At 45.2% G+C, this 14,934-nt stretch overlaps 1 protein-coding gene across 6 annotated transcripts in view; it reads left to right on the forward strand.

The window, feature by feature from the left end:
* The window catches only part of SGPL1 (sphingosine-1-phosphate lyase 1), a 79,833-nt gene that overhangs the window by 14,117 nt on the left and 50,782 nt on the right, over positions 1 to 14,934 (forward strand). The window contains exons 2-3 of one of the 6 annotated variants that reach the window (XM_023205015.2): positions 3,306 to 3,911; positions 4,561 to 4,630. In XM_023205015.2, the coding sequence (XP_023060783.1) occupies positions 4,604 to 4,630 (27 nt within the window). In that variant the 5' untranslated portion in view covers positions 3,306 to 3,911; positions 4,561 to 4,603. Of the gene's footprint in view, positions 1 to 3,305; positions 3,912 to 4,560; positions 4,631 to 14,906; positions 14,931 to 14,934 lie in introns of those variants that run through there. The other 5 variants (XM_023205013.2, XM_023205016.2, XM_023205014.2 and 2 more) reach the window with 5 other exon arrangements.

Genomic DNA, 14,934 nt, shown 5'->3' on the forward strand with positions numbered 1-14,934 from the left:
CACACGGCTGGGGAGGCCTCAGGAAACTTACGATCATGGCGGATGGTGAAGGAGAAGCAAGCACCTTCTTCACAAGGCTACAGCAGAGAGAAGAATGAAGAACTTTCAAACACTCATAAAACCATCAGATCTCATGAGAACTCACTCAGTGCCACGAGAACAACCATGATTCAATCACCCTCCCTCCCTCAACACGTGGGAATTACAATTTGAGATGAGATTTGGGTGGGGACACAGAGCCAAACCCTATCAGTGGGCTTCTTTAGGAAAGATGAAGTTTCTTTGGGAAATAACTCTTGGCTCTCTGAGGGCTTGGCCACTCTGGCTTTTATCAAACTGGCAACTGGGTCACGTACCTGGGTGAGGCCAGGAGGCCCGTGATAACTCGGTGACTCGCTGCCCCTTGCTCACTCCAGTTGGCAATGTTGGGGCATTTGGTCCCTGCTGTGGGTGCTCTCATGTCTGTCTGGCCCTTGGCCTCTCCTCCCCTGGTAGCCAGTTCTGCTGTGATCAGTCCAGCCTGCTGCTGGAGCTATGTGCTGCTTTTCTGCCTCTTCTTGGGCATTCTGGGCTCCAGGTACTGTTTGTTGGTTTCCTGTGGGCCATTCCTTTCCAGGACAGACCCAGAGGCTGCAACCCTCCTAAGACCTGCCCACACCCCTGTCCTGAGGTGAGCTTTTCAAGAAGGTCCCTGGCTGAGCAAGGGGTGTCGGGAACAAGAATGGAGGCAGGAGAGTGTGTGCGCCTGCTTTTTAGAGCCGGAGTGTGTGCTCATGCACGATGGGGAGGCTGTCACTAACTTGGCCATGGATGGCTGCCATTTTAAGCAGAACCAGATTTGCTGGCATGAATTGTTTAAATGATGGCAGACACAAGCGCTGCAGGGAGATCCTCCCAGCCTAAATTAAAGAAGTCACAGAGGGAAAAAATCCCGGGCCATCTTGCTCCACACCTCCCTCCTCCGTCCCAAGCCTTCTGTCATCTGCAGGAATTTCAGTGCCTCGCTGACACCTAAATAACAACCTTTTGTCATCCTGGAAGGCACCATTATGGTACCAAAGGACAACTGGGGAGCATTGGTTCCCTCCCCAGCCCCACAGAAACTCGTTCTTCATCAGCCTCCTTACGCCATCCCAGACAACCCACACGCTTAATACAACTATCATGCCTTCTATCTGGGCAAAGTGCCATGTGTCTGTAGACACAGCTACTCGGGAGGCTAAGACAGGAGGATTGCTTGAGCCCAAGCATTTGAGGCTGTAGTGAGCTATGATCATGGCTGTGAATAGCCACTACACTCCAGCCTGGGCAACATATTGAGACCTGGTTTCTAAATAAGCAAACAAAAATTGTGCTTTCTCTGCAAACGGAGTGTCTAGAAGTACTTCTTACTTTCTTGTGGATTAAGATCATCTGGGGACCTTGTTAAGCTATAGATTCTGATTCAGGAGGTCTGGAGTGGGGCCCCAAGAACCTGCATTTATAAAAAGCTCTCAGGTAAAGCCAATGTTGCTCTCAGGGAAACCACACTTTCAGAATGGAAGCTCCAGACAGCCCTCCTCTGCCTCTGACCAGCCAGCTAAGTACCTCCTAATGTCATTCTGCTGTCAGAGAGAGTGTGGGGTAGGAGAGCAGGGTGGTCTGAAGTCTCTCTCTCTCTCTGTCTCACACACACACACACACGTACACACACACACACACAGAGCTGCATGGGCTCACAGAGTTGCAAACCCAGACCCATGTTCCAGGCTGGGCTCTGCCAGGAACTGCCAGGAGTCACATCTCTCTCTGCACCTCAGTTTCTTCATGTGTATTCTCTGGGGTGGAGCTGGCGAATAGTTGAAGACCCCTCTAGCTCTACCATTTTTTGATACTAATTAACCAACAAGCATATTTGATGTCCTCCCTACAAAGCCTGAAGCCTTGGCTTCCCATCCAAACGCCCATGCAAACTCCACCCCATCATGGCTGTGTGTCTTTGGGAGGATCATTTCCTTCTTTGGTCTTGGTGTCCTTGTTTACAGGTTGAGGGATGATGAGAGTCACCTGATCTGGGCAAGTCAGGCCATAAATAAGGCTTGTACGTAAAGGTGCCTAGCATAGTTCTTGGCAGAGTAACGATCCGTTCAATATGATTGAATCGGTTTGTGCATCTGGGAAGAATAAGCAGACTGCATATTGTGTATTAGGGTATAGGGAGGAATCAGATGTGACCCTGCCCTCTAGTCATCTGGGTACACAGATTCTAGATTAAAGGATGTGGGGGTGGTAACTAACAAGGAGACGGAGACGAGGTGTGCAGTTCCTGGGGGATCTGACGAAGAGTTAAAGCAGAAGGGTAGGAGATGGAGAATGGGAAGGCATGCCTGAAACCCTAAAGTAACTCTTGATGAGTAGGCATTGGCAGGAGGCCCCAGAACATTTTCTGACCCTTAAACACTGAGGATGCATGTCTGCTGGGGAACAGTAGTGAGAGGGGTAAGGGCATGGGGGTGTTCATGCTTGAGTCGGGGGCTCTGGATGGTAGAGATGTCTGGGAGTTCTGACGGAATGGGGGTGGGGAGGCCTAAAGATAACCTGTTCATAGTCTTTCAGGGCCTTAACCATTCTGGCGGGGGAATTGGGAAGTGCTGTTGGGGTATGCAGAGGAGGGCAGCTGTGATAGTACATTTCATCCCGAAAGCACTACATGATGATAATGATGGTAGTGATGATGATGCCTTAATTTTAGTGTCATGGCAACATTTTCCAAGGGGATGGAATTGGGTACCCTCATTAGTGCCATTTTTGTCTGAGAGATTTCAAGAGTCTATCTAGGTGTCATTTTTAAGATCTATTGGAAAAAAAAATCTTGAATGTAGGTCACTGGTCAGTTGGTTCCATGTAACTGCACTGCCTTCTGCTTCCACTAAAGCCATGTTATGACAACATGGACAAGTCATGGGAAACCTATTTGAGACTTAGTTTCTTCTTTTTCTTTTTGGAGCTGGGGGTCTCACTATGTTGCTCAGGCTGATCTAGAACTGCTGGGCTCAGATAACCCTCTCGCCTCCGCGTCCCAAAGTGCTGGGATTACCGACGTAAGCCACTGCACCCAGCTGAGACTTAGTTTTTTCATCTGGAAATGAAGGTGAGCTTTGTGATCCCAGTGGGCCTTTGCACTTGTGTATAAGGAGATGCCCAGCACTGCTCATGAAAGTAGTGATGGCAGAGTAGCCTCTGGGGCGCGGGGAGGGGGGGCGTGATGGAGGGGAGGATGAGGATGGTATTTCCATTAAATGAGTTTCCATGTTGCTTTTCTTCAGGCACCACTGACCTCGATGGAAAAATGAAGTCCCCGGCCCAGGAAAGAGACCCAACTCTGTGGCTGTTTTGGATTAGTTTGTACAATGCCCTGCAGACCTACTTTCTCAGAAGGCTCCAAGTGACCAAATGTGACCAGGAAGTTTTTTGTTAAAGGCAGTCTGGAAGAGAAGTTGTGACCGTCGGCATCCCACAGCTGCCCCAGGACGGCCTAGTTGAGACATTCACGGGAGGGCCTGGGTGCAGCCCGCTGCCTGGCCAGTAGGCGGCGCGCACACGCCGTGGGGCCCGGGTCCGGGCGTGCGCGCGGCTGGTGGCAGCGGGGCCGCGCACGCCAGGGTCCGGGAGCCGGGCCGGTGCCCCCGGAGCCATTTCCGGGAGGGGCGAGGCCGGCTGCTGCCGGGCCTCCAATCTCGGCGGCGGCGGCGGCAATACGGGATCCTGGTTCTCGCGGCCTGCGAGTCTGTCGCGCGCTGAGGGAGACGCGGGAGGTGGAGCCGGCCGGGTGCTCGAGGGAAGGAGACGGGAAGCTGGTTCCGGCGTGAGGAGGTGGAGGGGCCGTCGCGGGCTCCGGGGGGCGGTGAGGGTCGGGACGGAGGCGCGGCGGGGTGAGGAGAGGGCAGGGGCCGGGTGGACCGGGGGCGCGCAGAGGCGGGGTGGGGGCGGCTGCGGCCGGGGCGGGGGCGGGCTGAAGGCGTGGGCACCTGCAACCGAGGTCCAAGCGAGTGGACGGCGGGCGGGCACGGGGCCGCGGTGGGGCGGGTCTGGAGCCCACGCCTGCCGCGGGGTAGGAGTGGGCGTGGGCGGCCAGGATTTGCTGGTCCTCCGACGGGAGGGGAAGGCTGTGAGGAGTGGGGGGGTGACAACGAGAGCGAGGCCGTGCTGCTTCTAAAGGGAGTGCGAGGAGGCAGGACCCTGGCACCCTCGGCACCTTTAGCCCGGGTTAGGTGGCCTGGACTGGGCTCTGCACCCCGATCGCGCACAGACGGGGCGTTTCCCCTAGTTTCCACCTGGGTGGAATGCTTTGTGGGAGTCTGGGTCTGGATTAGTTTCATCAACTGTGGGAGGGAAACCTAGTTGCAGCAGGATTTTGATTCGCTGGTTTGGGGTGCTGGGGGTGGAGTGTGATATCTGGGAGTGAAATCTGAGCCTTCAAAGGAGGGAGAGAACCATAACTTGGCTGCTCTGGCGAATCTAGGCGGGCCGGCGAGACAGTTTAAAGCTCTAGACGTAAACAAACCTGGTTCCCTTTTACAGAGTCTGAAAAAGGGGATCGCGGAGAGGAGGCTGGAAGAGGAAGATGCCTAGTACAGACCTTCTGATGTTGGTGAGCCTTTTGCAGACGTCCTCCTGGTTCGAAGGCACTTGTCTCCGTTTTTTTTTTTTAGTCCAAAGGATCCCAGTGTGTAGATTTCACCTCTGATGCTTACTTTTGGTAGCTGAGCATTTCTGCCACCTTTTATTTTTATTTTATTTTATTTTGGAGACGAAATCTCACTCTCTTGCCCAGGCTGGGGTGCAGTGGCATGATCTCGGCTCACCGCAACATCTGCCTCCTGGGTTCAAGCGATTCTCCTGCCTCAACCTCCCAAGTAGCTGGGATTACAGGCGCACGCCACCACACCGAGCTAATTTTTGTATTTTTAGTAGAGACGAGGTTCTCTATGTTGGCCAGGCTGGTCTTGAACTCCCGACCTGTGGTAATCCACCTGCCTTGGCCTCTCGAAGTGCTGGGATTCCAGGCGGGAGCCACCGCGCCTGGCCAACCACCTTTTATTTTGGATGAATGATCAGGATGAATAAATAGCTGAATTAAATATATCAATACAGTATATGTAGAACTTAAATTATTGAAGAGTCTTTTTCAAAAATTTTTTTTTTTTTAATGAGATAGGGTCTTGCTGTGTTCCTCAGACTGGAGTGCAGTGGCTATTTACAGGCATAATCATAGCTCACTGTAGCCTGGAACTCCCATTTCAAGTGATCCTCTTGCTTCAGCCTCTGGAAGAGCTAGGACTAGGAGTACAAGTCACCTCTCCTGGCTTTCTTTTTCATAATTCTTGCAGTTTTAATCCATCCCTTCCCATACTACCAGAGCAGTTTTGAAACCTCTATTATTAGGTTTTATCAGGGTCTGCCATATATTGGTTTATCTGAGTGTTTGTCTTCCATATTAGAATTATGGTACCTCGGCAGGCAGATTAACATGTCTTCTTTGTTTAGAGATGTGTAAACACCTAGCATGGTGCTCTGAATGTGTTTAACAAAGTGTTTAACAAATGCTTGTTGGATTGAACCAGTCTGAATTTAAGTTCTTTTGTTGGGCAGAGAGGTATGCCTGCTTTAGAGCTGTTTCCTCTCCTCCTGAGATCTTTCCGTGCTATTTTACTGAGCAGGGAAGAATAGCGTTGCTAAGTGCGTTTACCAAAATGACATTTTATTTTTGGGACTTTTATGATTCCTTATGGGCTTTTTAGTATGAGAGTTGTGGGGAGTTTATAGCTTTGAAATGGTGGTATAGATAAAGTGTCCAGGTTTAGTTTATTTTTTATTTTTTTGAGATGGTGTTTCGCTCTTGTTGCCCAGGCTGGAGTGCAATGGCACAATCTCAGCTCACTGCAACCTCCGCCTCCTGGGTTCTCCTGCCTCAGTCTCCGGGTAGCTGGAATTATAGGCACACACCACCATGCAGGGTAATTTTTGTATTTTTAGTAGAGATGGGGTTTCGCCATGTTAGCCAGGCTGATCTCAAACTCCTAACCTCAGGTGATCCACCTGCCTCGGTCTCCCAAAGTGCTGGAATTACTTACAGGCATGAGCCGCTGTGCCCAGCCAAGTTTGTTTGTTTTTGTCACTTCTCTGAGTGCAAAATCAGTGGTTTAAAAACAGTTCATTTCTCTCTTTTTATCTCACTATCCCAGAGGGTGGGTTGGTGTCACTGGGAAACTGGCAAAAACTGGTAGTGAGATTTCCTTATACTGGGTACTGACATTGTAGTGGCATAATCTATAAGGTCTGCAGGGTGGATAAAGAAGAGAGAAACTAAGTTTTGATCCGTTGTGATGTGAGGCAGGGAACTAGGATAATTTTAGGTAGTATGTGAGAGACATAGATGAATACTTAGGTTATCCACAGATCCCAGTGAAAAGTTCATCTAAGATAGTTTCTTGCCCCAAATTTCATGGATTTTTCAGTTTTAATTAATACCCTTATATAACTTAGAATTCTTATTAAAAGACCACTATGTTAGAAATACTGGAAACTATAAGTAAGCAAAAGGAAAGGGGATTTGGTAATCTCCCCTATCTCCTACATCCCCTTCATTCCCCTCTACCCCATGCAATAATTTATCACCCAGAAAAAACCGCTGTGAGCATCTTGGATAGTTAATGCAGAGTGACTTGTAGCAATTGGCAGTTTCTGTTTATCCTCTTACAGAAGGATATGTTTATATAAATTATAGGTTTTAAATATAAGGTATTTCCCCATGCACAGAGATATGCTTTCTACTTCTAGGGTCTGTGCATTTACTTTAACAGTCAGAACAATGACTGCTTTTACTCAGAATATTAACTTTGGAATCATTTTTGTCTTGAGGTATTTCTCTAGCTGTTGCCACCACCTTTCACCTCCTCACCTGTTAATTTAGAATGTTTAGGAGTGTTGCTTTGCTTGTTGCTGTAAGGAATTAATCCACATAGATGCAAGTGACCCTAGGCAATCATCACTTTCTGAAGACAACATATGTGTTGCATAAAGTGCTTTCACTGGAAAAGTTGTCATTCATTCCTTGACTGTAATATATAATACTATTTGGAACTAAATGATAAATAACCAATAACCAAGGCCGGGTTTTCAGTGGCACACTAAATCATCATTCTGTGAGGTGTTTCTCTAACTTATATGATATGTAAGACACATTCTTGGCCCTCCAACTGGGAAGGAAGGACCTAAGTGAATGAAAAAATAACCTCAGTGCAGTGCAGCATCTCAGAATTAGAAATAATCTTAGAAGTCATGTGATGCAGCTTCTTTTTGTTTTTTAGAGACAAGGACTCATTCTGATGCCTAGGCTGGAGTGCAGTGGCATGATCTCAGCTTACTGCATCCTTGATCTCTGAGGCTCAGATGATTCTTCCACCTCAGCTTCCTGAGTAGCTGGGACAACAGGCACATGCCACCATGCCCGGCTGATTTTTGTGTTTTTTTGTAGAGATGGTAGTTCGCCATGTTGCCCAGGCTGGTATCTAGTTCCTGGGCTCAAGGGATCCAGCCGTCTGCCTTGGCCTCCCAAAATGCTGGGATTACAGGCGTGAGCCACTGCACCTGGCCTGTGGTGCAGCTTGTATTATACACGAATCCGTTGAAGAGTGTCTCTGATGAATGGATATCCAGTCTCTCATCTTTTCTGCTAATGGAATAAGTGAGCAAAAGCTAGGAAACAATGCAAGGTGGATTCAGGAATAGTAATGTTAACTCTGATAGCTAACATTTATTGATCGTGTATTACATGTTAAGTGTAGGAATACTGTACTTACTTATATTTCACAAAAACCTTTTGGCATCATTCTTTTACAGGTGAAAAACTAGGCCTGTAGAGGATAACCACAGCAGTTGAGTGGTGGAGTCAAGTTTGACCTCAATTGGTCAGATCCCTCCCTCTTGCCTACTTTGTATGCTTACCCCTGGTAAGGGTAGAGGTTGCTGACCATTATGACTTACGGGAGAGGGTCTGTGTGGAGCAGATGGGATAGGATAGCTCCGCCCTCTAGGGGGCACTTTGGGAGTGGGTGACTGTGGGAGGAGGGAATCTTTTTTCTTCTAGTGTAGTCTTATCTGAAAATACATGTTTTATTATTAACTCTTGTTTATTGGGTCAGGCGTGATGGCTCATCCCTGTAATCCCAGCACTTTGGGAGGCTGCGGCGGGCAGAGCACTTGAGGCCAGGTGTTCTAGACCAGCCTGGCCAACATGGCGAAACTCTGTCTCTACTAAAAATACAAAATTAGCTGGGCATGGTGGCGCACGCTTGTAATCCTGGCTACTCGGGAGGCTGGGGCTAGAGAATTGCTTGAACCCGGGAGGTGGAGGTTGCAGTGAGCTGAGGCTGCACCACTACACTCCAGCCTGGGCGACAGAGCGAGACTGTCTCAAAAAAAAAAAAAAATTGTGTTTTATTTTCCTTTATGTCGCATTTAACGAATTATATTGAAATGTTAAAATTTGTGTCTGCAGATATAGTATTATAATCTTTAAATGCTATTTCAGAATAGCAAAAGGGCATTACAGAATATTTGTTATAAAAAAAGGACTTTGGGTCATAGGGTTGAAAACTACTTCTGTGGACAGTATGCTGTGAGAGAAAACCTGGAGATGACCTGGAGTCCACATATACCAAGCCTTGAATCCGGACTGACGGGCTCAGGCTATCAGCCCTCAGTGTGTTCCTGCCCTCAATTTTGTCCTCATTTGATTAGGATCGTTTGCTTGCCTTTTTCCATTTGCTGTATGTGGCATGTCATAGACTGCAATACTTTTCCACCTGTGTCTCATAGAGAATAAAATGAGTATGTTCATCTGCTGAGAGTTGTGATGATGTCAGAGGGAATTCAAGTCAGGTAGCTTTTTTTTATTTTTTAAATTTTTTTTAGTAGAGACGGGGTTTCACCGTGTTAGCCAGGATGGTCTCGATCTCCTGACCTCGTGATCCGCCCGTCTCGGCCTCCCAAAGTGCTGGGATTACAGGCTTGAGCCACCGCGCCTGGCCAAGTCAGGTAGCTTTGTAGCAGCCTTTCTCCCCTCTTGGCAACCATTCTTTTTATTCATACTCTCCTCCTTGGTGCTAAAGGGTGGTATCACTTTGCAAGTTGCCAAATATTTGTAGTTTTTAAGAAAAACGTACTTTATAAAACCAGTCTACCCCTTAGGTGGCTTTTTTCTTGTCCCATCGGAAAATGATGACTAAATTAGCTGGTATTCATAGATGAATCAAGATTAGCATGTGCAGCCTGGTAGTGCTAGGTGGCGTTTGAGTGATAATTACTTATCTAGGGCAGTGGTTCTTGACTAGGGGCGATTTTGCCTTCCAGGTGACATTTGACAATGTCTAGAGACATTTTGGGTTGTCACACCTGAAGGGTTCTGCTGGCATCTGGTGGGTAGAGGCTAGGGATGCAGCTAAACATCCTACAATGCAGAGTTTCCCGCGAACAAGAATTATCTGGCCTAGAATATCAATAGTGGTGAGAAACTGGTCTGAAGTTTCTTACCATAGATACCTGGATATCTGTGTAGTCTGTGCTTTCATATGGCTGGGGGAATGATTCCCTTTTTGGAGGTTAACGTGTCTTTTATTGTCTCACTTGGGGTTATTTTGCCCATGGGTCAAGCCCTGGTGCTCAGGAATGTATATTGGAGATGGTGCAGCATGATCTTCTATAGCAGTGCAGAATTCTTCTTTTTGTTTTTGTTTTGAGATTTGTTTTGAGACAGAGTCTCGCTCTGTCACCCAGGCTGGAGTGCAGAGGCGTGATCTCAGCTCACTGCAAGCTCCGCCTCCCGGGTTCACGCCATTCTCCTGCCTCAGTCTCCCGGGTAGGCACCCGCCACCACGCCCAGCTAATTTTTTTTATTTTTTTTTTTTAGTAGAGATGTGGTTTCACCGTGTTAGCCAGTATGGTCTTGATCTTCTGACTTTGTGATCCGCCCGCCTAGGCCTCCCAAAGTGCTGGGATTACAGGTGTGAGCCACCGTGCCAGGCCAGCAGTACAGAATTCTTAAGAAATGCTTTCCTTTGCAACATTTCTGCACCACTCTTTTCTTGATTTGCAAACAGCAAGCTTCCCTCAGTTTTGTTTTTGGGATTCAAAAATTGAATCTTTCCAGGTCCCTGAGCGTCTTTGTCTGTGACCCTTGAATCTTTTTCAGGGATGCTTTCTTTCTGAATCTCAAATGGTATTTAAGCAATAAACTGAAAGATTGACCTTAGTAGCTCTGTTCTATTATTTGAGCCTTGTGTCTTGTTTGTAGGATTTGCTAGAAGAAAGGGAAAATTCATTGGGATTGTTGATAGGACGTTAAAAAATTTGTTGACATTTGAGTGGCCGTTGCAGGGTGAGCACTGTATTTGGCATTCTCCCAATGTTGTAAATGAAACAGATCTATAATCATTTCCACAGCCTTTGGTTTAAAGGAAAAGGGAGTTATAAACAGAATCCGAATCCCAGTATTTGACTTAGCTTTTCAGTCTACCATGTCAGGAATTTTTAGTAATATTTACCTTCTTAATTAGATTTTATACAATGTAATATTATATACAGTTTGTACACATTGGTGGCAGAATTGAGAATCAGCCTGGGTTTAAGAATTTCCATAGGGAATTGATGTGAATCAGTCTGTATGCGTAAACGTACAGAACCCAGTTACTGAGAGAAAACCATGCTGTGGGGAAAGGGGAGATGGGGGCCCTCTGAGAAGATGGAATAGCGAAGACTGCGAGTAGTTTGTGGATATATCAGTCATATCTTGGCATAATCCAACAGCGTACTAAGGGACCAAGGCACTATTTACAAGGCTGAGCAGATTTAAGGAAAACATCTAGGTGAAACATCTAGGGGCTTGCTAGCAACAGGAGGGCCATTATCACTCTTTTTTTTTTTGAAATGGAGTCTTGCTCTGTCGCCCAGGCTAGAGTGCAATGGCTCTTGGTTCACTGCAACCTCCGCCTCCCGAGTTCAAATGATTCTCCTGCCTCAGCCTCCCGAGTAGTTGGGATTACACTCTTAAGCCTGTGAGAGGGCAAGGAAGGGAGTAGTTTCTGGAACTTTGAGAGAGTTGAGATGAGAGAGAAGGTAACCTGTAGGAATGCCAGCCAGTGACCCAGCAGGAAAGGAATCAAGGGGAATAAATACTGGAAACACTTTTCCTACCCTCTGATCTCCTGCTGTAGCCTCCCATTGGTCTAACACAACTGGAAACCAGAGGTTAAGGAGTCTGGTTGATTTAATTCAGAGGGTGGCATCTGCAGGCACACAGCCGAGCTGGAAAACGCTGGATGGAGGATCTGGAGGAGGAGGTCATCTGGAGGGGAGAACACCCAGCATGATGGAGTTGAGGTCAAGTTTGTCTTAAAAGGCACAAGTGAGGAGATAATTCTTAAACAGAATCTTGAAGGTGGATAGGATCTGGATTATTATAGAAAGGGAATGTTCCCACTGATTTTAACAGGACAGATTCAGAGGCACACAGTTGCCACAGCTTTGGCAAGCCCAGAGCTGCTTTGTTCCAGTAGTAGCCTTAGAATCTTAATTGCCTGAAGGGCCTTTAGAAGTCCTGCAGTCCAGCTTTCTTGCTGCCTAGGGATCCCTCTACAATGCCCTGTCAGGAGTGAGGGCTACATGCTTTCTCAGGGAGTTCTTTCCACTGTTGGACAGCTTTAAGTTTTAGAAAAGTTTTCGTGTGTCCAGATCATTGAATGCATCAGCTAGAATTAGCTTTGAGTGTATATAACAGAACAACCTAAAGTAATAGAGATTTTTTAGAAGATATAAATATATTTCTTTAAGAGAAAACTGTCCCGGCGCGGTGGCTCAAGCTTGTAATCCCAACACTTTGGGAGGCCAAAGTGGGTGGATCACTTGAGGCCAGGAGGTCAAGATCAGCCTGGGCAATGTGGTGAAACTCCGTCTTTACTAAAAATACAAAAATTAGCCAGGTGTGGTGGTGGGCACCAGTAATCCCAGCTACTCAGGAGGCTGAGGCATGAGAATCGCTTGAACCTGGGAGGTGGAGGTTGCAGTGAACCGAGGTCACACTACTGCACTCCAGCCTGGGTGACAGAGTGAGACTCTGTCTCAAAAAAATTACAACACAATACAATACAGTACAACACAACAATACAGTACTACAATACAATAGAATACAATGCAATACCAATACAGTTCCATGCCATGCCACGCCATGCCGATAAGGCCATTCCTGGGTCTCTGAGGCACCAGGCTGCTTCTGTCTTGTCATTCTGCTATCAGTAGTGCATCCCCTCTGGGGCCAGGGTAGCTGCCTGGGGCTCCACCTGTCAGGTTCGTGTTTCATTCGTGAAGAGGAAAGGGAAGAAGAAGGGCTTGCCCTCCATTTTAATTAAAAATTATTTTGGAATTTATTATACGTGCAGAAGAGTATAGAAAGCACATATCTACATTTTAATGAACAATAAGAAAACGACGATACCAGATTAGGAAATAAACCATTTATCTCTAACTCTGTACGCTCCACCCTGTTGCAGATACTTTCTTTCTTCCCCTCTTGGGATAACCCCGTCCTGACTTTTATAATTATTCCCTTGCCTTTTTAAAAATAGTTTTAACCACCTGTATTTGCATCCTAAGTTTAGTTTGTTTTTTTTAAACTTGATGTAAATGGATACATATGTATTTTTATTTTTGTGATTTTCCTGTGTTGCTCAGTATTCATGAGATCCATGTTATTGCATGTAGTTAAGTTCATTTTTATTGCTGTATATATAGTATTTTATTGTGTGACTAAACTGCAGTTATCCATTTGGCTTTTAATTCATATTTGGGTTGTTTCCAATTTGAGGCTTTTTCAAACATTACTGTTATGAACGTTCTTATATAACAAGTGATCACAAGTACAAGAGTTTTTCTGGGATTTATGCCTAGGAGTGGAATTGCTGATTGTAAAGGCGTACATGCCTAACTTCACTAGATAGTGTTAAGCGTTTCTAAAGAGGCCAATACAATTTATACCACTATCAACAATATATGAGAGTTATATCCACCCAACTTGGCAAACCTGATATTTATAAAGCTTATTTGCCAGTCTGATAAGCAGATAAATATAATTGTAATTTCCATATGCATTTCCTGATAATTGATGTGGTTAAGTACCCTTTTCAATGTTTACCAACCACTTGGATTTTCTGTTTTGTGGCTGCCTCTTCAAGTCATATGCCTTGTCAATTATTTCTCCTTTTTAGTTCTATTATTAATAGATTTTGCTGTATATTTGCTGAGGTTTTGTTACTAGGTGCATTCAGATTTAAAATTATTACATCTTGTAAGTTGAACTTTTCATATAATTTGCTTTTTGACATAACGTAATATAGCTACATCAGCTTTTTGTCATAAAATAGGAAACTGCAAATGTATGACAAATGAATGAGTTGCCTGTTAGTATAGGCAGAAACTGCAGAACAGTCCTAGCTCGTTATTCAGGCTTTATGTATCAGTGATTTGTTCTGTTATCCCATAAAGTGAATGAGTCATTTTTGAGTTTAAAAAAATCATAGGGCTTTTTTTTTTTTGAGGTCCAATTTGCATACAGTAAAAGGCATAAATCTTAATTATACATATTTATTTACATAAATATGTATTCCAGGTCAGTACATATTTATGTATGGATATACTCCCAGATCAAGATATTAAACATTTCCAGCACTCCAGCCAGCTTCTTAATGTCCCTTCCCAGTTGAAATCTACCAAAGGTTTTGCTTAGTTTTGCTTATTTTGAACTTTACGTAAAGTGGAAACATACAGTATATTCTCTTTTGCGAGTGACCTTTTTGCTCAACATTGTGTTTGTGAGATTCAGTCATGTTCTTAGGTAGCATTAGTTTTTCTTTCTTGTTGCTGTGTAGTGTTACAATGTATATCTGTATTGTAACAAATTTGTTCTGTAGTTGTAGAACATTTATGTTTCTAGTTTTTTGGCTATTGTGAATGACACTGCTGCCTTCTTGAACATGTCCTGGTAAACATAAAATGTAGAGTTGCTGTGTGGTAATGTGTGCTGCCAGATTTCCAAGGTGGTTGTACTAATTTACACTCCCAGAGAGTTTTAATATATAACTTATTGATTTAGCTTTGGGCAGCAAATGTTAAATTTCTGTCATCTACCACACATGGAGGAGAGCACTGAGAGCTCTTTCCTGAAGCAGTATAGGCACTTTTATTTTATTTTATTTTTATTCTGAGACAGGTTTTCGCCCTGTTGCCCAGGCAGGAGTGCAGTGGTACGATCATGGCTCCCTGTAGCCTTGAATTCTGGGGCTCTTACCATCCTTATTGAGAAGCCTTGGCTTCCTAAAGTGCTGCAATTATGAGTGTGAGCCACTGTGCCCAGCCTGTACAGGCAATTCTAAAATATGAAATGCCCTTCCTTTTCTGTAATTTCCCCAGAGAGTAAAGCCTACTGCATTTTTGTTTATCTAGTCTATAAATGTTAATACACAATTGATGGGAACAAAGCAACCTTAGTTTTTTTTAAGTATGAAAAGAGTCGTGTTAAGGGCAGAATTTAAAATATTTGTAGTAGTTAATTCTCAGGTTAAAATCATAATCTTCTAGAATGCTTTAGATTTTAAGTGGCTATTGTAGTAACATTTTATACTCAATATTGGGGGACCATGTTGTTTGGAGGCTTTCGCTGAAGCATTTAATTTCATTCTTTTGAATTCATTTTGGCAGATGGGTCTAAAAAGGAATAGATCAATTCTATATTGAGTTCCAGTCTTAATGGCACCGAGTCTTTGAGACAATTGAGGCAAATTGAAAATTCTGTTTTCACATTCTTCTGAAAGGGGATGTAAGGCAACTATGAGGATGCCATGGTAA

This window comes from Piliocolobus tephrosceles, chromosome 9, assembly GCF_002776525.5.
Source record: "Piliocolobus tephrosceles isolate RC106 chromosome 9, ASM277652v3, whole genome shotgun sequence".
NCBI classification, from domain to species: domain Eukaryota; kingdom Metazoa; phylum Chordata; class Mammalia; order Primates; family Cercopithecidae; genus Piliocolobus; species Piliocolobus tephrosceles.